Here is a 21409-nt window from a genome sequence, read left to right as displayed (position 1 = left end):
CAAACGTATTAATGGCAAAAAGGCAGTGTAGAAATAACACTGGATGTTCCAGGATGAGGATGGTCACCTCCCAAACAGGGAGAGAGACAAGGCAGAGGTATTTAATACTTTCTCTGCCTCTGACTTCAACACAGATGATGGACCAAGGGGGTCTCAGACCTCTGAGCTGGAGGACCATGACTGCGAGAACGATCAACTCCCAGTCGACCCTGAACTTGTGTAGGATCTGCTGCTCCAGCTGGATCCCTATAAGTCTATGGGGCCTGATGGGATGCATCCAAGAATCCTCAAAGAGCTATGGATGCCATCTCCAAACATCTCTCTCGATGATTTCTGAGTGGTCTTGGGAACCCGGAGAGGTCCCAGCTGGCTGGGAGCTGACAAACTTTGTCCCAATTTTCTGTTTCTATGAAGTAACTTTCTTGTGTATCAAGTGAAGAGGTTGCACACATCAGCCAATCTCTATCCCTCCAAACCCTTCCCTCCTGCATCTCAGCCACTGCTTATCCCACACCCTGACTGCCTGTCCACTGAAGACACCAACACTGGTTGCCCACAGCAGGATTTCACTCCCAGCTTCAGCTGCTCCTTGCCATGTTCCAGTCTGCTCATGTCTCTTCAGTGTGTTGCAAAGACAGAACACCCTCACTTCCAACGTGAAACTGTTCTTTTCTGCTGAACAGTCGGGAAAATTAACATCTGTGCAAACACAAGGCACCTAAAGTGTGGGCTAACACATCTGAGCTGGGGGTCTACTCCTCCTAGAATCCCTGCAGAGACATTCCCTTCATCCCAGGGAAGGTATTTCAGACAGGCCCAATGAATCACACTCCAGAAGAGCTTCTTACTGTGAAAGAAAACTGGGAGACTCATTCAGGCACACCCTGGGTATCACTCCACTAAGTTGGCTTATTAAGGTGGCATTTTCCACCACTGCAATGTTTCTAACAAAACAACCAGGCTCAAGGCTTAGTTTTTTAACACTCTTTACTCAACAGTGCACTGAACTTGGGAATCCTGCTCTTGATTTTGGCTGGGAAACCTGTTTTTTCATAAGGAGATTTTTTTTCCTAAGGTTTCCGCAAGCTGCTGTCTCTTAAAGACCTCCCATAACTCAAGAAGAGCTCTGTCTGTACTCTGTCTCTGGCCCAATCTCCATCAGGGCAGGGGATTTCTCCTTCTTTCCTCTATCTCCATGTTCTTAGTCTTTTTGGCACTGAAGAAGTCACCTAAATGTCTGTTTGTGCTATGACCAGGTGCCCTCAGTTTGCCCATGGTGGGCAGTCAGATGTTGCAGTCTGCAGGCTCTGAGCGCCCAGCTCAATGTCCTTTCTCAATAAAACCAACTCTGCCCAACTCAAAAATACTTGCTGCTCCATAATAGGTGTCTTGATATCACATCATGTTTGACTGCTGATCAAAGCACCATCCAGCAGGGCCAGCTTCCCATTCCTCCCAAACAGGTAACCCCACAGCACTCATCCCAAAGGAAAGGGCTCATGGATCCAGGTCTTACAATCCCATGGCCAAACTTAAAAATCCCATGCACGAAGCTCAGAAAATCAGAGGCAAGCTCCAGCCTTGTCTACTTGTCAGCAACGTTGGCTGCACTAATTTCACGCTGAATTCAAAGTGTCTGAGAAATCCACTCTGCTCATGTTTAGGGCAAAAGGAAATGTCCTCAAGTTGCATCAGGGGAGGTTCAGGTTGGATACTAGGAAAAATTTCTTCACTGAAAGAGTGGTCAAGCGATCATTGGAACAGGCTGTCCAAGGAAATGTTGGAACCCCCATGCCTGGAAGTGCCCCAAAACCGTGTTGCTGTGGTGCTTAGGGACAGGGGTTAGTGGTGAGCCTGGCAGCATCAGGTTAATGGTTGGGCTTGATGATCTTAGTCTTTTCCAACCTAAATGATTCTATGATTCTACAAAATTCTTGCATTTCTATTCAGTGATAAACACAGGAAAGAAGTGAACTAGGAAAAGGTTTCTTAGAGGAAATAGGAAGCCCAACCTTCCTTTAGCTAATGCCATTTCCCATAACTTTGGCTTTCAGCTCTTGACAAGACTGACACGTCTGTATAAGGGGGAATCAAGCTCATAAGGTCTGGTTGCAATATGTATTGATTTTAATGATCCATGTTTTTAAATTACTGTAGATAATGGACTACAGAGGAGCCATCTTGCTACAGCCATAATTGTAGTTATCCCTCTAATTTTTCCCCAGTGAATCTTCAATGTGAGCTCTAACTGAGGTCTAGTTATTATTATTCCTGATGTACATGGCATCCAAGTGTGTCAAGTGATTGTGTGTTAAAAATGCTACTGGCCACTTCCTTACACTTATTTATAGTGATCATATGGCAACAACAACACAAAGACTGCAAAAATGTAAATACAATGGAACACGATTTAAAATTCTTGGAAGAAGCCTGTTCCCAGCTCCTCGCAGCAACTTCCAACCAGCTCCACTTGCACCCATGCATCCTCCAAGGACAGCTGGATAATGGAGCTCAGCATCACCCAGAGGACACAAGAGCAAAAAAATCCAGTTGTAATAACTAAAAACCTTTGACCGTTCATGGGCAACAGTAAAAATCAGCATGAAATTCATGTGCACCAGCACTTGCAGAGCAGTCCAGAACTTCTCAGTGAATGGCTCCAATAAATCAGCATGGCTGAATTGTTGCTGACTGCACTAAAGTCATTGTACTGTATATGACTTTTCTACTTCAGTGAGAAAGCAAAGCAAAAGGGAATGAAGCAAACTGTCACTCAGGAGAATTCCAGCTCCAATCAACCATTATGGATCAGGAAATCCAAATTGTCAAAGGGGCCTCAATTTAGTCCTGGATTTTTGAGGCGTTAAGACCCAAAGCATAAAATCGAAAGGCAGAATTGCCACAGACAAGAGTTCTCCTGTGCAGACCTGAAGCCAGTGCACAATGGCCACGTGTACACACACACACAGAACATGCCTTGGAATGCAGCTCTGTGTGATCCTAGAGGATTCAGGCTCTATCCCATCAAATTCTTTGGAAATTCACACCAGGGAGGCTTTGTTGGGTCACATTTCACCAATGCTCTGTGACTACGAGAAGCCAGAGAAAAACTACTTTTAAAAGAAGTCCCACGTGCTGGATTTGCAGAATTCCACACAGGAGCCTTTCCACAACCAGGTTAATGTTACAGATATTCCCTGCAAAACGAGCAGCCACTGGGCTAGCAGGGGAAATGTTCACAACCTCATGCTGCTCAGCTACACACACACATCCCGTAAATCAGCAGCGGAATTGCTCTTCCACTTGGCATCAGTACGGTCCCCTCATCAGGGCATAATACTCCGTGCTGAACTTTGGCTTCCAGCCCTTCAGCAATTGGATTTGTGCCTTGTAAAACAGCATGGCCATGGCAGAACTACATATGCTCGATTACAAAAGGAGGACTTTCAAAATCAGCCGTACCCCAGGTGGGACAGGGATCGCTAATCCGCCTTGCAAATTCCCTGACACAGTTTGTAGGGGTTCCTACCACAACCAGGGCTCCACCAGTTCAGTCTTTGCTTTTGTGGAAGGATAAAAACCCCCTTTTCCTTCTGTCTTTGACTCCACTGGTTGGATTCAATTCTCAGGGCAATTCTTTTTTTGTTTTCTTTTAATTCTTAGGACAACTCTTTCTTAGATGCTCTGTAGATGCCACAGAGCATCTACTGGGCACCATGGCAGGGCTGAAATTCTGCTGGAACAGGCAGATGATGAAGAAGAAATGACCTCACCAGGAGGATAAAGCTGAGCAAGAAGGGCTGAGTCTTCTCAGCAAGATGATGGGATGGAGGTAACAGGAGAACTCATAAGTACAAATATTTCTGTCCTTCAGTCTCCTGTGTGGAGGCATTAAAATTAAACTGCTGCTTTAGTTACAGCTGCCTCACACCTAAGACACCCCAGAGAGAGCCCTGTAGTGACTTCTAGGGACATGAAGACAATTTTGTGGCCAGCAAATATCTGCTGATGTCCACAGAAGCTCCGAGCTCCACAGTGTGGTTCATTTCTGGACCTTTCTCCAGACCTCCCACATGCCACAGGGAGGTCTGATTGTACCCTCAGCTCTGTTATAGGAAAAACAAACCCAAATGTATTTTCTTCTGGGGCAGTTGCAAGGGAGCAAGGCTGTGGTAACCACAAATCCTATCACAGAATATCCTGACCCACAAGGGACCCACAAGGATCACCAAAGTCCAACTCCTGGCCCCGTGCAGGACAATCCCAAGAATCCTACCATGCACCATCATGAAATGTAAGTTTAAAAAGGAATGGAATTCCCCAAAGAAGGAACTTATCCAGTACAATACCAAGCAAACCAAAACCAGCTGGCTGTGGAGGCTGAGCTGCCTCATCGTGCTGGGTGAGAAGGCAGGTACCTTCCACCTCATCATGCCTGCCAAGACACAGGAATCAAAGCAAAAACTCAGCTTCAGTTGCTGATACCAACTTTGGGCTTTGCAGGGGACAGCTGGGCAGGGGATGTGCCCTAGCCATCCCATTTTCTTCTCTTGCCAGAACGGGATGTTCTCAGTTCAGCTGAACGTGAACATGAAAGTTGACAGGACTCATTTGGAAAGGGAAGTGATTTTCCTGCAGGTAAACGTGCCACCTCCTCCTCCAGATTAATGTTAACCAGATGGCCAGCTGCCTGTGGACTGCTGCTAAAAAACACAGGCTGAAATAATCAGAGAGCCTCTAGGACAGACACAGAGAACTGATACAGAACTGGAAACGAGCCATGAAAAAGCCCAACCAGCATGAAACTTGGAGCTGTGTGTGGGGTTGTCTGCAGAAACCTCCTGGGATGGAGCAGGTGGGTTGGCAGTGGCTGTTGGATGTTTTGCACCAAGAACATGAAACCTGTGCTGTGCTGTGCTAACAACTGGAGACTGGATCTTCCAGAGCCCAGTTCTGCACATGCAAACCCAGAAACACGTGAAAAATGCACCTCCAAGGAGATGGTTTGCAAAGGTTGGTCTGTCCCAACGGGCTGGCATCAGCAGGAGCTGGAAAAGAGCACTGGGACAGACCTTCTCTTTGCATCAGAGAAGGTGACATCGACGAGGGACATTAAAAATGTTTCAAGCAAGGAGTTATTAATGCTGTGAGGTTTAATCTGGGAATGTGCCCAAATCTCCATGTCTCTGACAAAGAAAAGAGGATCCAGGCTCTGAGTGCAGAGGGAAATGACAGAGATCTGGCTCGCACTGCTGTGAGCAAGGACAGCAGAGTCAGGATTGATTCAGTCAATGGTTTTTAACAATGGTTTACTGCAAAATCAGTAGGTGTGAAGTGCTGCCAGGAGCCCAAAGCAGAGATGATCCAAGTCCACCACACCTTCCCCAGGATGAGACACAATACAAGATAGATTGGACCTGATGCTCCCCAGCTTCAGATTAGTTCCAGTCAGAAATCAGCTTTGGAATTATTACATGTAACAACCACCTCCTCCTCTCCACCAACACACATTTTAACATCTACTACAGCAGCTCCTCATGTTTTTGGTAGATTCAGAAACATTTTAAAAAATATCTTTTTGGTGTTTTCATTTTCACTCTCATCAAGTCCCAGTGTTGATCTTGGCCTGTATGGATAAAATTATTCCCTTTTATTGCTCTGAGATCCCAAATCTCAATTCCCATGCAGTTCCCCAGCTAAGGGACATTCCTGATGTAGCTGTTCTCACTTGTGTATCGCATGCACTGTTATAATTCCAATTATTTTATTTGCCTCCTTCTTAAACTTAGCATCTGCCATCGCAGAGGATCTTTTCAGACCCATGATAATTTCTGTTCGTAGTCTTTGAGCCTCTTTTTTCCTTCCCCTTGCCTGAGACGGGATGACCAGCACTGTACCGAGTACATAACTCTCCAAACCACCTCCATCCATGAGTTTCTCCTGTTCTCTAACCCCTTATCCCTGCACAAGGTTTTTTATGGTGCTTTCTGGCAGTCAATTCAGAGCACTGCAAGCTTTATGACTAGTGAATATTCTTCTCCTCAACATGCATTAATTTCACATTTATCAACACTGAACAAACTGCCTTTGCAATCTTGCAGTCCATTTCCCTCCTCTGTTTACATCTCTCCAAATGTCCTTTCTCCTGCCCCAAATATGTCCAATTTCTTTGTGTCACCTTCAAATTTTATTCCTCCCTGCCTACCCTCAGCATCGTTAACAAACAAGCATAAACAACAGAGCAGCCAGAGCAACAACACAACCTTGAGATACCTCCCCAAATCATGAGGTGCGTGAGTTTTTAATCATTGCTTTTTCTAGCCAAATAACACAATAAAGGATGAGAGAGATTGGCAAAAAGTGCTTGTCCTGCGTCAGGACAACCACTCCCTGACTGACCTCGCTCTTTGCTACTCCCTTTTCTTTTGGCAACACCTCCAATTGCCCCCATCTCATCCACCTCTGCCTCTGTCAGCACAAGGAGAAGGCACGTTCCTCCCAGCTTGTTGGTCAGCCCATCACCTCCACTCGCTCTGCTGCCCATTTCCAAAGGGACCAGATGGGAATCTTTTGGGTGGACCTTGTCTAACACAGCCCTGGTGGCACGGGCACGATGCCCATCGTGGGCTGCCTGTGTTGGTCACTGCACTTTGGACTCTTCTAACTCCAAACTGACAGCCAGGCTTCAGACAGACGGACATCGGTGCCTCTCCACTGGGTGCCTGCCCTGGGTGGCTGGAGGAAGGGAGCAGATCCTCCTGCAGGTTACAGGACACCTCGATCCACGGTGAGGAATGCCCGTGGCAGGAGAGGTAAGTGAGAAGTACAACACTGGCAGTTCCCAGGGATGTTGAAGGATTGCAGCAATACGCTGCTCCCTCCCCTCGCAGAGACCAAACCATTTCCACGGTGGAAACGGATGGTTCCTAATGGGATTCTGCAGAGCTGGGAGACAAATGTAACAGCCAGGCAGAGCATTAAGGAATGCTTTCCATCCAGCAGAGCCCAAGTGAAACACTCGGACATATAATGTTACCAACTGGCTCGCTGCCACGCATCAGATGCAGAAACGTTTTTCTCTTTCTGTGACAAGCTGCATCTGTAGCAATCATTATAATTTCTCTTGACATTGCATCCCACACCTCTTCACAGAGGCAGGACTCAAGTAGCACTCTTCATTTAAATGGTAACTTTGATTTCTCGGGGCTACGGGGATGTGAAGTGGTTCAGCCTGTACCACTCGGGGGGAAGGGAGGGCTGCTGGAGCTGTTTGCAGGCTGTGCTTCCCAGGTTAAACCTTCCGGGGAGAGGGGGGTCTGAATTTGACATCTGGATCTTCCAATATTCGCCCTCAAAATGCAGGTAGAGGTTGGGGGTGTTCACTGAAGAAAGAAAATCTGATTCAGGATTCCTATTGGTGTTCTCCCTTGCTCTCAGGGAGAGAGCAAACCCCACTGAGCCCACCGGCAGGAGAAAACTCCCCTGAAAGGGCTGGGATTACGATTTCTGTTTACCAGCTGAGGAAATCTTACCCACCAATTAGGAACCATTCCTCCCGTCACTCAGCCCGGTGGCTGATGCCGCCCTCTGATCCCCTCATTGCACAACAAAGCCTGTTACAGCCCCATTATTTTTATTGTCAGCACTTTCTGTTATTTGTCTCTAAAAACGGCTCCCATTTAAATAACACAAAAAGACTCGCTGGGTGCCCGCACACCTACAGCGGCAGAACAGTCATCATAACTTCAGCAGCAGAAACAAAAGCCGTGGAAATTTCCATGCTTTTTGTGCTCCCCTGCCCCGGGGCGGGAGCTGGGAACAGCAATGACGACAGAAACCACAAGGCCCTTCCGGGGCTGAAACTTCTGGAAAGGCAGCTGAAAGCAAAAGGTGCGACACGGCACGTGTGTGATTGGGAATGATCCTCGAAGTTACACCGGCCCTCCTTGTCCCTAAGGAAAACCCTGAGGGATTGCTGGAGCAGGTTAATGCAACCTGGGAATGTGCGAGGAGAAGGAGAGTGACAGCCACGAGATAAATATGATTGATCTGAGGGATAACGGCGATTAAAGATGGGCTGCAACATCGACCAAAACATGCGAGATGGATGGCAAAGAGTTGCCAGATGTGCTGTTAGGGTTTTTCCTGTATCAGAGGTGCTGCTGGTTAAAAACTGGCAAAAATTATTCTATTTACAGCTACTTGATGCACTTCAAAGGAGACTTTATGCTGCGTTATGACGTGGGGTGTGAACACGCAAGGGAGCACGATGGTGTGGCAGAGGTTATGCTGCAAATTAAAACCCTTCACTTGCCTTTTGGAGGCTCTTTGCATGGCACAGACCTGTAGCCACCACATCTCCTCGTTATTCCCACAGAAATGAGCACAGAGGGAAGAAGCACAGGGCAGAAGGGACAGCAAACAAGGTGGATATATAGTGCAAGGGATGGACCAGCGGGATGGAGGGAGCTCCATCTCTTTGGCAAAACCACCTTCCCTACATTAGACCCTTCCTGTCAGTCTAGAGGTGGCAATGAAAGCTCAGCTTTGTTTGCAGCCCCACTCCAACAGGCAGGGAGCAGGAATGGGATGCAGGAGAAGGTGCAGAGACACGTGCCTTGGGGATTATTCCTGCCTGGAAATGACTCTGCTCTCCTGTGTGTGACCCAAACAAAAACAAGTCCTCGGATAACCTGCCCCATTGAGTCACATGCACAAAGTAAGGCACAAAGAGAGCATTTTGGGGAGGGTGGAAGTAGTTTCTGCCTAATCAGCTGCAAGAGGGCTGAGTATATTCAGCAAGAGGCAAAGATTTGATAGAATGGTTTGGGTTGGAAGGGACCTTAAAGCTCAGGTCATTCCCATCCCCTGCCATGGGCAGGGACAGCTTCCACTAGCCCAGGTTGCTCCAAGCCCTGTCCAACCTGGCCTTGGACACTTCCAGGAAGGAGGAAGATACTGCAGCTCTTGCACAAACAACATTCCTGTTAACTTTACCTACTGTTTCCAAAGGAGTTGGGATCTCTGAGGTCCAAACAGACCTAAAACCATTGTGCCAAAACCAACCAGCCTTTTTAGCAGAGATGGTCTGGCATCATTTATCTCATACTGCAATTAAAGGCAACACATTTCACAATGCCCCAAATTAGTCAGCATGGACGAGGGTAATCCCAGCTCTTTCTGACCATTATCTGTCTGTTCCATCTTTTTATTTTTTCTAATGCTAACTTTTGACACAATTGCCTACATTTTTACAAATTATGACAGGAAGGAAGAAGATGGCAGAGATGGTACCACAGGACATCAGAGCCCAAAGAGCTGAGGAAAACCCATTGAGGCAGCAACCCTGGCTCCTGGGGCAACAAATCCTCTATGAAAAGACGAGGAATCACCCGTGCTGGGGCACTCTTTCCCCAAAGGCACATCCCAGATTCCAAAGAAACTCTCTTCCAAATCTCTAGTTCATTTTTCATAGCACGTTCTCATTTGCAGAATTTTTTCTGTGTGGGCACAATGCGTTTTTAACCTCACCCAGGAAAACTGTTGAAGTGGAACTGTTTGCTAAGAAGGGGAAAAAATGCCACCCTGCAGGACACAACCAAAATCTAAAGGGTTGAAACAGGGCTAAGTAACAGGCATCCATCTGCAAATCTGTACACTAGAGACAAACACATCTGAAGATCAGAATCAGGTCTTAAAAAAGATCCATCCCATTCCTTGAACATATTTACTCCAGTTATTTGATATTGTTCTGAAAACCTCCTTCATGCCGCATTCATCTCATCTGCTACTGTAATTCACAGATTTTATTTTCCACTATATTTTTAATTTATATCATGTTTTATTTATACTACTGTCTTCCGTGAAACCCCAAATTTCAAAACTGACACGAGCGTTACGCACATAAAGTAGACTTCTTATCATCAACGTGGCAGAGGAGACAAAAAAATGACAGGAATAAATCTTGGGTTTTATGCCGGCGAGACGTTCTGCAAAGTAAGTGACATTTCTCAGCAATACAAATTGTACATTAAAAGATAATTTTCAGAACATGATACCAGCTACGGAGCGCGGCACCATCACGCGAAGCAATATCGAGGCCGTGTTTTAGCAAACGCCGGGTTTATGTTGTACTAGCTCGGCCCCGAGATTGCATCGGGTCTTGTGAGCAGACTTTGGAGTGATTAAATTCGCTGCGCACGAAAAAGCCAGTTATTTGGCAAACTGTCAACACGGCGTAATTGATATTTTAATTACCCCGCTGATACACGCGCGCTGCCCGCGGCGCTCGCTCCTCCTCGGGCGTCACGCAAACCGCGCCTTCCGATTATTGCCCCGGACGAGTTTGCTTAAACCCAAACTGAAACGCAGCGGGTGATGTTTGGAATTGCTGGGAAAGGCAAACCAAACCGTGTCCCCGGCGCTTAATGGCAGGTGAGGCACAGAGCAAACAAGAGGCACGGTCTCATCTGACATCTGTTCCGGGGACAACTCCTGCGCTCCCTCCCCGGGTATTTTACGGCTGATAAGGGCGGCTCTTGAACCAGTGGGGCTGCCCCGGAGGCAGCAGCTTATCAGAGAGATAGTGACCAACTCAAGGAGAGGAAAGGAAAGATTAAGAGGATGAATTTCTACAGAGCAGTTAAGAGGGGCAATGTGAGGATTGCCACGTGGCACAGACGCTGCTTCACTGAGAGCAGCGGTTACACCACCTCGGGATGGGACCTGCTGGCTTCTGACCAAGTGAGGAGTAGGGGGAGGGAGATAAGGACCCTGTTTGCAGCAGAAAATCAAAAGAGACACAGGCAACAGAGACAATCCCACAGCCAGACTTAAACACACACATCGGTTCCTGCTGTGCAAGGCCCCTCCAGTGTGGTACGATGTGGTGTTGTGGGTAAGAGCACATTTTATTGCATCCCCTTGCCCTGGGACACAGAATCCCAGAATGGTTTGGTTTGGAAAGGATTTCCTGCCAAGGAGCAGTTCTGCTGCAGGGAGGTGGCTATTAAAGGTTTCCAGGAAAATAGGCAGGTTCCCAGGTGAGATCCCCACCCTGGCAGGTGACAGTCACCCTCTCCCAGACCTGGCAGGCCAAGTGACACCTTGCCTTCTTCCTTACCCTTGTTCAGGGAGAAATTCTTGCATTAAAAAGCAAGGCCCACATCTGCTTTGCTTCTCAGCTGTCACAACAGTTCCCTTGTGTGAAAGGTGTATAATGACACCCTACCTTCCCATATCTCAGAAACAGGATACTCATGGGTGAACCTGGAGACCAACCACACAAGCATATTGGCAGGAGCTTGGTCCCTCAGGTTCACTCTTCCCATACACAGCCCAGCCCTCACAAGCTCTGCTGTTATCTGAGCACTCACTGAGCTGAGACCTGAGTGTGACCCACATCACCCCAACTCTCTCCCAGCAGTGCTTGACAAGAGACCACTCAGAAGTATCTGTATCTGTTTACATGTGTAAAGTGGGGTTGCTGCTCCACAGAGAGCTTGTACTGGTGCTCAGGATGACTGGGAAGATCAAGGAGGGTTTCTCCCACAGGAGTAGAGGACCTGTATCCATAGAATCATAGAATTGTTTGAGTTGGAAAGGACCTTTAAAGGTCATTTAGTCCAACCTCCTTGTCATGGGCAGGGACACCTTCCATTATCCCACATTGCTCCAAGCCCTGTCCAACCTGGCCTTGAACACCTTCAGGGATGGGGCAGCCACAGTTTCTCTGGGTAACCTGTGCCAGGGTCTCACCACCCTCATTGTAAGTAACTTCTTCCTTATATCTGACCTAAATCAACCCTCTTTTAAGTTTAAAATCATCCCCTCTTGTTCTGTTGCAACACACCCTGATAAAAAGTCTGTCCTCATCTTTCCTTTAGGCACTGGAAGGGGGTCCAAGGTCTCCTAGAAGTCTTCTCTTCTCCAGCTCTCCCAGCCTGGCTCCAGAGCAGAAGGGCTCCAGCTCTTGCAGCATCTTCATGGCCTCCTCTGGACTTGTTCCAACAGGTCCGTGCCCTTCTGACATTGGGGACCCCAGAGCAGGAGGCAGCTCTGCAGGTGGGGTCTCACCTGAGCAGGGCAGATGGGCAAAATTCCCCCCTCTCCTGCTGCCCCCACAGTGGGATCAGCCCAGCACGTGGCCAGGACATGTCCAGCCTCTCATCCACCAGCACCTTCTCCCAGGGGCTGCTCTCAGTCTGTTCAACCCCCAGCCTGGGAGATTCAGCCTGGAATGATAACATTTGCCCTGACCCAGGTCCAGCACCAGCACTTGGCCTGGTATTCCCATAGGCACCCACAGTTCTGCTTGCAGGCACCAGCTCTGCACTTGTACCTCAGCATCCGCAGTCACTCCGAAGCACAGTCAGGAGCAGCAGCATTCCTGCTCTCCCTGAGCACAGACAGCCCAGCCACGACAGGTAAAACTTCACAAAGTACCTCACCACACGTGCCCCTTCCTCTGGGAAACCGTGTTTTAAACACACACAAGAACAATTTACCCTTTGATTGGGAATCTTGTCTGCCAGGTTCCGACCCAGAGTGAAATTTTACGGCCGAGCACTCAAGCTCGGGGGGAGGTGTGGTGGGAAGGGGCTTCCAAGTGAAAATGCCAACAGATACTTAAAGCCAGAAGCATGTGTGGGTGTTGCTAAATTAAGCTCGCAAGTAGGTGGGGCAAATGCCTTAAACGAGTTTGTGAAGGTAAAATAACGTTCATTAAAAATAGAAAAACAACTGAAAAAATATCCTTTGTATTCAACTTCACACTCGTACATCATAATGTTCCAGTAAAAGCCCATTTTCCCTTGAGATAATAAAAGAATTGAATTTTTCCTTATCGGTCATCTATTTTTCTAGCTAAAGCTATTACTCCCTCTCTCTGGTTGCCAGGCAACAAGAAATATTAATAGCAGCTTTTATTAGCTTAGCTTTAGCAGTGGAGTACCAGAATGAGAAAATGGAAAACATAAATGTGTTACATAAATCTTTCAACCTTTCAGGGTTTGTGTTAGTCTCTGTTTTCATAATGATTTATTGAAGTGATGGTTCATTTATGAGAAAAAGGAGTGTGAAATAAGAAAACGGAACATTACCCTGAAGGACTGTTTGAAAATAAATAATTATAGGAGGTGAAGAAAAGCTGTTTAAAACCATTTTTCTGAGTTTTATAAAATTTAAAAAGACATATTTCTTTCATTTATTGCCTCTGAGAAAAACACTAGTAGGGAATTGCAAACAGGGCTCTGCTTAATACAAAGAACCCTTCATGTAGGGTTGTGTTATTACTATTTTCCACCAAGGGCTCATGTTTTGGAGTTTAGTTTTTAAATACTCAACCATTAATAAGCAGAAAGCCAAATTAGTCAAAACCTGAAAGCACACAACACAAAATTGCCACTGTAAACTTATCCAGGACTGAAGCTTGGGGAACTTTGCAAAGTTTTTGCTGCTGGTGACTCCACCACTGCTGTTGTTGATATATTTATTTATTCAGGCTCTTTCCAAGAGCATGAACTTGCTCTAAAGGGCACTGCTGCCTGCACATTGCATTGGGATATGGATTATTTCAAATAACATATTTTAACAGGCAGTGATTCAAAATTAGTGAAATATTGATGTATTGGAAGTATTTGCTGTCCTGCCTACTGGGATCATGGATTTCCAATGACTTAGAGAAAAGACTGGCACATCTTACTTGGCTTTTGTGACAAAATCTAGCTGAATATAAGGGAGAAGATTTTGCAGTGAGGGTGGGGAGGCCCTGGCACAGGTTGCCCAGAGAGGCTGTGGCTGCCCCATCCCTGGGAACATTGTAGGTCATGGTTGGACGGGGCTTGGAGCAACTTGGGATAGTGGAAGGTGTCCCTGCCCAGAGTATTTGGGTTAGAACTGGATGATCTTAAAAGGCCTCTTTCACCCTAAACCATTCTGGGATTCTGTGATCCTCTGCTGGAAAACTTCCATGCTCACCAGCTCTGTACAGCCACATCCAGCTGTGCTCCCTCTATCACTGGGTACCACGACTGCCTTCCCAGGGCTGTGCAGGACAACAGCGCTGGGATTCCCACTGACTCCACCTCAGGGAAGGCTGGGACGTGGGGAGAGACACACAGAGTCAAGAGAGCTGCCAGGGCATGGCCTTGCAACCTGCTTGCAGGAAAACTTTCTTCAAGGTCTTCTGGTGAGCACCAGAAAGGAGCCCTTCACCACCCCACAGCTCGGGCATGCACACCCCAGCTCTGGGAAGGGGCTGCCTTTCCTTTCCACTTCTCCTGTGGGAGGCAGGCAGCTGGATTACTGCTGAGCTGTTTTACTGGTTTCCTCTCTGTTCCAGACCAAAGCCCCATCGTGCTGGGAAACAGCTATTCAGGTTGCAAAGTCAACTGAAAACTTCAGGAATTTCAGCCTGGCACTTGCCTTGCTACTACAGTTCACCCCCATTTACCATTTTACTTTCTCCCCTCTGCAAAAACAGGTTCCACAGCTAACTGGGAATCTGTCATTTTACAGAATCAATGTGCTTTTTGCCACCGAAGATTTTTAACAGTTTTCAAATAATCTGTTTCCAGTCAACAAACAGAAACTAAGAACTGTCAGGCTGTGGCTGCAGCACTTTTGTCCTCGCACCAGCTCGCTGTGAGCAGAAAAAAGTCACCCCACTGGGCTCAGGGAAGTGTTAGTGCATTTAAAGGACTCACAAGGATCTCTCAGCCCATGATGTGCACCATGGGAGAACGGGCTGGTTTTTTGGTGTGTCCCAGCACAGCCACCTCCTTTGATCAGGCTTGGGGGACCGCACAGTTTTGAGGTTCTGGAGCAGTTGTGGTGAGCTCCAGGCAGTGTTGTCCCCTTGACCAGGAGCTCCTGGCTCCCCCCAGCCCAGCACTGTCCCACCTGATGAGCAGAGACACCCCCAGCCCGCTTGGTCGCTATTTAATATTTATGGAAATATGTTTGCGCTGCGTTGGAGATTCCTGAGCTCTGACCTTGATTGGCCTTTGTTTCTGTCAAATATGTTCTGCCAAATCCCTTCTGAAATCTCATTTATTCACAGCAGCTCCTTAACCCAGCGGGCCCCCACCTCACCACTGATCCACAGCATGTCTCTGCCCCCTGCCCCGATTCCCCCATGCCCCCAGATCCCAACCCCAGTGTGGTCCCAGCCCAGCAGGACTCCTTGTGAATCCCTGGAGGGCTCAGCAGCTGCTTGTCCACACTGTTGGGATGGTCACAGTGGGAAAAGTCATTCTCTTCCCGTGGAAAACAATTTTTTCCTAAATATTTCCATTTCTCAGCGACAGTCACATCTCTCCTATTTCCTTTCCCTCCTGCCACTCCTCTTCTTTCCTTCCTCTTTTCCCATAGCAAAAGAGAGGCCAGTAGAAAAAAAAATCCACTGTAGTAAGAATTTTCTGTTTGTTTCTTGTCACTACACAAAAAAACCCAAGTTTTCCCCAAACAAGCCAGTCCTGCCTCCTCCCCAGCCTCCCCACATCCCCTTCCACCATCCTCCACACGTCCTGTGCCATTCCTTGTCCATCCATCCCTGCTTCCCTCCTCTTCAGCTCCCTGCACCCCACATCCAGTGATTGAAAACTCCCTCAACTTCCAAAAACTCATGGGGGAAAAAAAAAAAGAGAAATAAAGTGAGAGAAACAGCAGTGAAGAACCATGTTATGGAAATGCAGAGCTGGTCCATGGGCAGAGCAGGGTGTGCAGAGGCCAGTGGTGGGGAGGCTGCTCTGGATGATGATCCTGAGGGGATAAGGAAATACAGAAGGGGTGGTGGATTTGGGTTTTCCCCATCAGGGCACAGCTGCTGTGCTTGAACAAGGGGCTCCAGCTTCTGACAGCCTGTGGGTGGGCTGGAGGCAGGAGTGGGGTCTGGCACACAGCATATCCACCTCCACTCTCCAGCTCCCACCCTGCCATGGGAATTTCTGTCCTGATTTAAAATCACCCTGAGTTGGTCACCTCCATAGTAGGAGCAGCAGCCTATCCCTGGCAGAGGCACTGGGAGGCTTAATGCAATCTGAGGGTAATGTCAGGACATCCCAGGACAAGAGACACATCCCAGGGGACAGCAACCTGCACCTGTATTTTCTTTATTTACTTCTGAGCTCTTAAAGAAAATTCCAATCCCATGGCTCTCCGGGAGTCAGGACTCACCTCTTTCCAGCAGCTTGAGATTTTTTTCACGAGGATGCCTTAAAAAAAATCCCAAGGCTCAAGTTACATTTTTAGAGCACAAGTCTGACCAATGTCTAAATATTTTACGTGGAATTGCTTGTCATTTGTCACCGTATTCAAACCAAAAGACATGGCAGCCAAGGCAGGAAACAGCTGTGTATGCAAAAACCTGTATGAACTACAGCAAGGAGCAGGAGAGAGGCTCCAGCTCCAGCATTTGCATGAACAACGCTGGTGCTGGAACAAAGACAAAACCTCCCCAGGCTGAGCCACCTCCTCTGTGCTCAGGCACCGCTCAGCCCCAGACTGGCTTCCCGTCACTACCCGTGTGGTAATGAACCCTCTCCTTTTGGAAGCGTTGGCAAACAAGCCCCTCTCTTGATGTGGAGGCTTCCTGCTGCAAACACCCACCTGGTGATGGGTGGTGGGTGACTTTGGCAGGGTTGGAGCACAGAGTGTGCCCTGTGCCATCAGACAGTGACTCCTGACTCACTTCTGGCTTCACGGGGACACCACCCCGTGAGCTGTGGCGTGACAGGCACATGGGCAGGAGGTGAAGAATCACAGGATGGTTTGAGTTGGAAGGGAACTTAAAGACCACCTAGTTCCACTCCCCTGACATGGGCAGGGACACCTTTCACTGGATTATGTTTCTCCAAGCCCTGTCCAACCTGGCCTTGGACACTTCCAGGGATGGGGCAGCCACAGCTTCTCTGGGCAACCTGTGCCAGGGTCTCCCCATCTTCACAGGGAACAATTCCTTCCCAATATCCCATCTAACCTGTTTTCTGTCAGTTTGAAGCCATTCCCCCTTGTCATGTCCCTCCATGCCCTTGCCCAAGGTCCCTCTCCAGTTCCCTTGGAGCCCCTTTAGGTACTGCAAGGTGCTGTAGGGTATTAACCACATGAGTTTAAAATCTGCTCTCTCCCCAGGGTTTTATTGTGTCCTCATGTGCATGTGCTGCTCCCTTCAGCACTAACAGGAGCTGTAGGTGTGCTGTGGGACAAACACTGCCATCGTGGGCTGGTGCTGGAGGAAGGGGAGACTCAATCCCCCACCCAAGAGGGGACAGAAGGTGTCACTTTTCAGTGGGAAAAAAATGCTTTGGCAGGAGGGTAAGGTAGGATTGAATTCTGACGTAAAAGTGCAACACGGCTCCCTCCCTGATCCCCTCCCCTTGCTGTCAGGACCCCTGAAGATGTATTACAGCTCCAAGGGTTTCCACTCAAAACCAAACAGTTTCAATTCACTATTGGCTGGGAAATTCAGGGTTCACTGGATTTTTTTATTTTCGCGGTAAGGGGCAAACAAATCTTAATCTCTCTATTCTACTTTTACAGCCCACTAAGCCCCCTTCTTATCTTCTCTGGCTCAGTCCTGATTTATTGTCACCACGCTGCATTTGTAAAACAGTACCATAAAGTAAGAAAGAGAACGTTTCCCAAGGACTACTCCAAAATAAATTATTTCAGACGTAGGGAAGCTGCTTAATAAATCCCCCAATTCTTTTTTTCTTTAGGTATTTTAGAAAGTGATTTATAAGTGCAATATCACCTCCAAAAATGAGACAATCAACACAGGATAAAATTATCGTGTTATGAAAATAGGGGTCAGGCAAAGGGGCTGTGCTTTAAATTAAACCAGGGAAAAATATTTCAGCTGAAATTGACTCTTTTTGTCTCAGAAATGAATGTTTTAATCACCTAAGAACCTAGAAGCTAACACAGAGCCCTAAGTAATATTTAATTCCATAGAAATATGCCTCTGTTCAATACTGATGGGCAGAACATGATATTTTTCTTAAACACACTAACAATGAAACTTGGAGACTCATCAGGACTTTAGAAAGCCTTGGGATTTTCCTGGGCTAAGAGATAATATCCCATTTAAATATTTAAATATCACTACCTTTCAGACCATTATCTAGTCAAGCAATCAACACCAAGAGCTCCCCAGCCAGGCAGGGGCAGCCTCCCAGCCATGCTCTTTAAGTCAAATTAACTCTGTTTGATATCGATGCCATCCAAAATCAATGATCTCAGAGAGAAACAATGTCGAAACCCAACCACAGGGCTAAATTTGCTAAAGAGGAAAATGGTATTAAACAGCAACAGTATTAATTCAGTATCACTGTCAAAATCAAGTCACAACCTTTCCTCGGTGCTGCCGATGCAGAAGCATCGTAAGGTCTAATTAGCCCTGAAGTTTCTTCCCAGAGCTGCACTTCAACTTCATTATCCCTGCCTTGTTTATCCCTACAGATGAGTCATTTGAAACCTCCCAAGGTATCCCCTTGCCACGGCGTGAGGCAAGAGGCAATTTGAGCCTGCAAGTGCCAGGAGGGATCTTGTTCCCCTTGAAATCAATCACACAGCTTTCCCTTCAGGGAGCATCCATGCTCCTCCTGCTGATGCCACTGGGGTCACCCTGGCAGCAGGACACAGGGATGAAGAGAAAGGATGCAGGGCTATGAACTCCAGGCTTTGGCTGGTCACATTCCCACGGGGGATGGAGTACGTGCACTTCGCTTGGTTCAGGGAGGATGTTAAATACACAGAGGAAAACAACCTTCCCCTGCTCTTGAGTGGTTCATCAGGCTCAGGAAGACACCAAACTGGAAACATAGACTTGACACCATGTGCATGGCCACTCAGGTGACTCCAGTCTCTGCCACTGCACCCCGGCCTTGGTGGGCAGCACCACAGAGCTGCCAACCCCCTCAGGCAAACAGCTCATCACCGACACCCTTCCATGCTCAGCTGACTCATAACTCAAAATACAGAGCAGCTTTGATGCAAGACAGTAAGAGGGGAAAGGCACTGACCGTGGGTAGCTGGCTGGACAGGAGATGCCCATCCTGACTCAACATGTTGGAGACCATGATGGCCGGCAGGTCCATGTTCTGGTAGGGGTAGGCTGGGATCAGGCTGTTGGGAGGGAGGCTGTGGCACAGAGAGTGATATCCAGTTTCGTGGTCCACCAAGTGCAGGAGGGAAGGGTCGGGGAGATTGGGAGGCGTTATGGGAGGGATCTCGTAGTCCTCGTTGTTTTCATTCTGGCTGTTGTACGTCTGAAACGGGAAAAAGACATTTTGCAACATTTTGTCACTGCCCCGCTGCTTCAGCAAAGGAAACGATCATTTGTGTAAGAAATACAAAAGCACATTCCAGTGAAAATGGTTTTGTTGTAATAAAAAGGGTAACTCTAGCGCTGCACACCAGGTTGGAACTTGGCAGGAGCCAGGGTGCAAGTGTGGCAGTGCTGCACCACCATCCATCAGAGACACCATGGATCCTCACACACCTCAGATCCACTCAGGTCATCCCCTTGCTCCCCTCATCCCTCTTGCACATCTTTAACTCGCCAAAACCTCAGCAGAAACCTCCATGCCTGGACCACAGCCAGGCCAGGGATGCTTGCAGAGCCACTGGAACCATGGCAGAGCTGCTTCCCGACCAGCTGAGGCATTTGTAAGTCAAAGTCTCTCTCTGGGCACCCAGCTCAGCTCTTACAGTACCTACAGCTGGTATTTTTAAGAGTTTTTATGAGAATTAGGTCTGCAGAAATAATGATTACTTGGGAACAATATTCAAAGAATCATGGAATGGTTTGGGTTGGAAAGGACCTTAAACCTCACTTAAACTATGGGCAGGGATACCTTCCACTAACCAGATTGGTCCAAACCCCATTCAACACTTCCAGGGATGGGGCAGCCACAGCTTCTCTGGACAACCCATGCCAGGGCCTCCCCACCCTCGTAGTAATGAATTTTTTCCTAATACCTAATCTAACTCTTCCCCCTTTCAGTTTAAAGCCATTCCCTCTTGTCCTAATTCCTGTTGAGTCCTCAAAAACTCCAGCATAGAAGCTACAACCAGGGAGGGAGATTTGCAAACACAGCCATCACTTGTTAAAAAATCCTTTAAAGGAAGCCTGCATGGCTTCACCACACATGGAGATTTGTCCTTCCTTATATCCTCTTCCAAATTTCATCTGGAGAAGTGTTCCCTCACCTCCCTACCAACGCTGCCTCGAGGTGACACGAATACACAGAGATGTCAGTTCTCCGTCTGCTCCCCATGTTTTCTGGAGGCTTGTTTACTTCCAAGCGTTCCAATTTATATAAAGAATATGTTATTGCACCTGTGCAATCGTTTTCACTTCAGACAAAAACATATTTGCTTCATAATGTAAGTGTGAATCTATCCAAAATTATTAATTATCAATGCAGAACATAATGAGTCTCTGGCAGAGGAGGCTGATTCTAAACATCTACTGTTTCACATATTATTATTATTATAGCATATGAAATTCTGATTAGCCATAGTATTATACACGTGGATTTTGAGCTAAATTGCCCTGATCACCTAGTTTCATGGTTGGATTTTGACTTAGTACTTGATTTAAGAGCAAAACCCCAGATGTTTAAAAAAACAGTTAAGCACTGTAGGCTTTATTAATCCATTGTCCCAGGGCTCATCCTCAGATTCCTGCTCTTCATCACCCCACAGTGCGGGGAGAAAGCCCTTAATAAAATAAATTAAAGCCCATATTTAACCAGAACACAGAAGTCAGTGGGAGAGGCAGGAGAGAGGAAGGAGGGATCTGTGCATTGGTGAAAGGGCACTGCCAGGGAGAGCCGTGGCTCTGTGGGGTGTCAGAGCAGGGGGGTGCTCCTGACTCACCCCAAAACTGAGGCTGGTGGTAGCTTGTCCTCTGCTCAGCTGAACCCCCACCTCTCCCCTTCCCTCACCCCACTGCAGAAAGAGACAAAGAAAAGAGCTGCTGACAGAACAGAAGGACGGGATGTCCAGGGGGACCTGGACGAGCCTGGGAAGAACGAGGTTTAATGAGTCAAAGTGCAAGATGCTGTACCTGGGTCAGGGTGATCCGGGCAGGAGCACAGACTGGGAGAGGTGCACACTGAGAAAAGCCCTGTGAGAGAAGGACTTGGGGTGCTGGTGGAGGAAAGGTTGCACATGTGTGTGCACCCAAACAGCCCAGAAACCCCCCCTGTCCTGGGCTCGTCCCACAGCCTGGGCAGTGGGAGGGGGGATTGTGCTGCTCTGCCCTGCTCAAGTGAGACTCCACCTGCAGTGCTGCCTCCTGCCCTGGGGTCCTCAGCACAGGAAGGATGTGCAGCTCCTGGAGCAAGTCCAGAGGAGACGACAGAGATCCTCTGAGGGCTGGAGCCAGGCTGGGAGGGCTGGA

At 47.7% G+C, this 21409-nt stretch overlaps 1 protein-coding gene across 1 annotated transcript in view; it reads right to left on the bottom strand.

Annotated features, from left to right (window-relative positions):
• LOC113972629 (TOX high mobility group box family member 2-like) overlaps positions 1-21409 on the bottom strand; it is a 155331-nt gene that overhangs the window by 44594 nt on the left and 89328 nt on the right. The window contains 1 exon segment of the mRNA XM_027693919.1: positions 19023-19268. Within this exon segment, the coding sequence (XP_027549720.1) occupies positions 19023-19268 (246 nt within the window).

The sequence above is a fragment of the Neopelma chrysocephalum genome, unplaced genomic scaffold, assembly GCF_003984885.1.
Source record: "Neopelma chrysocephalum unplaced genomic scaffold, ASM398488v2 Primary Assembly neopelma1_94, whole genome shotgun sequence".
Classification (NCBI taxonomy): Eukaryota; Metazoa; Chordata; class Aves; order Passeriformes; family Pipridae; genus Neopelma; species Neopelma chrysocephalum.
This window is presented reverse-complemented; position numbering and strand designations above follow the sequence as displayed.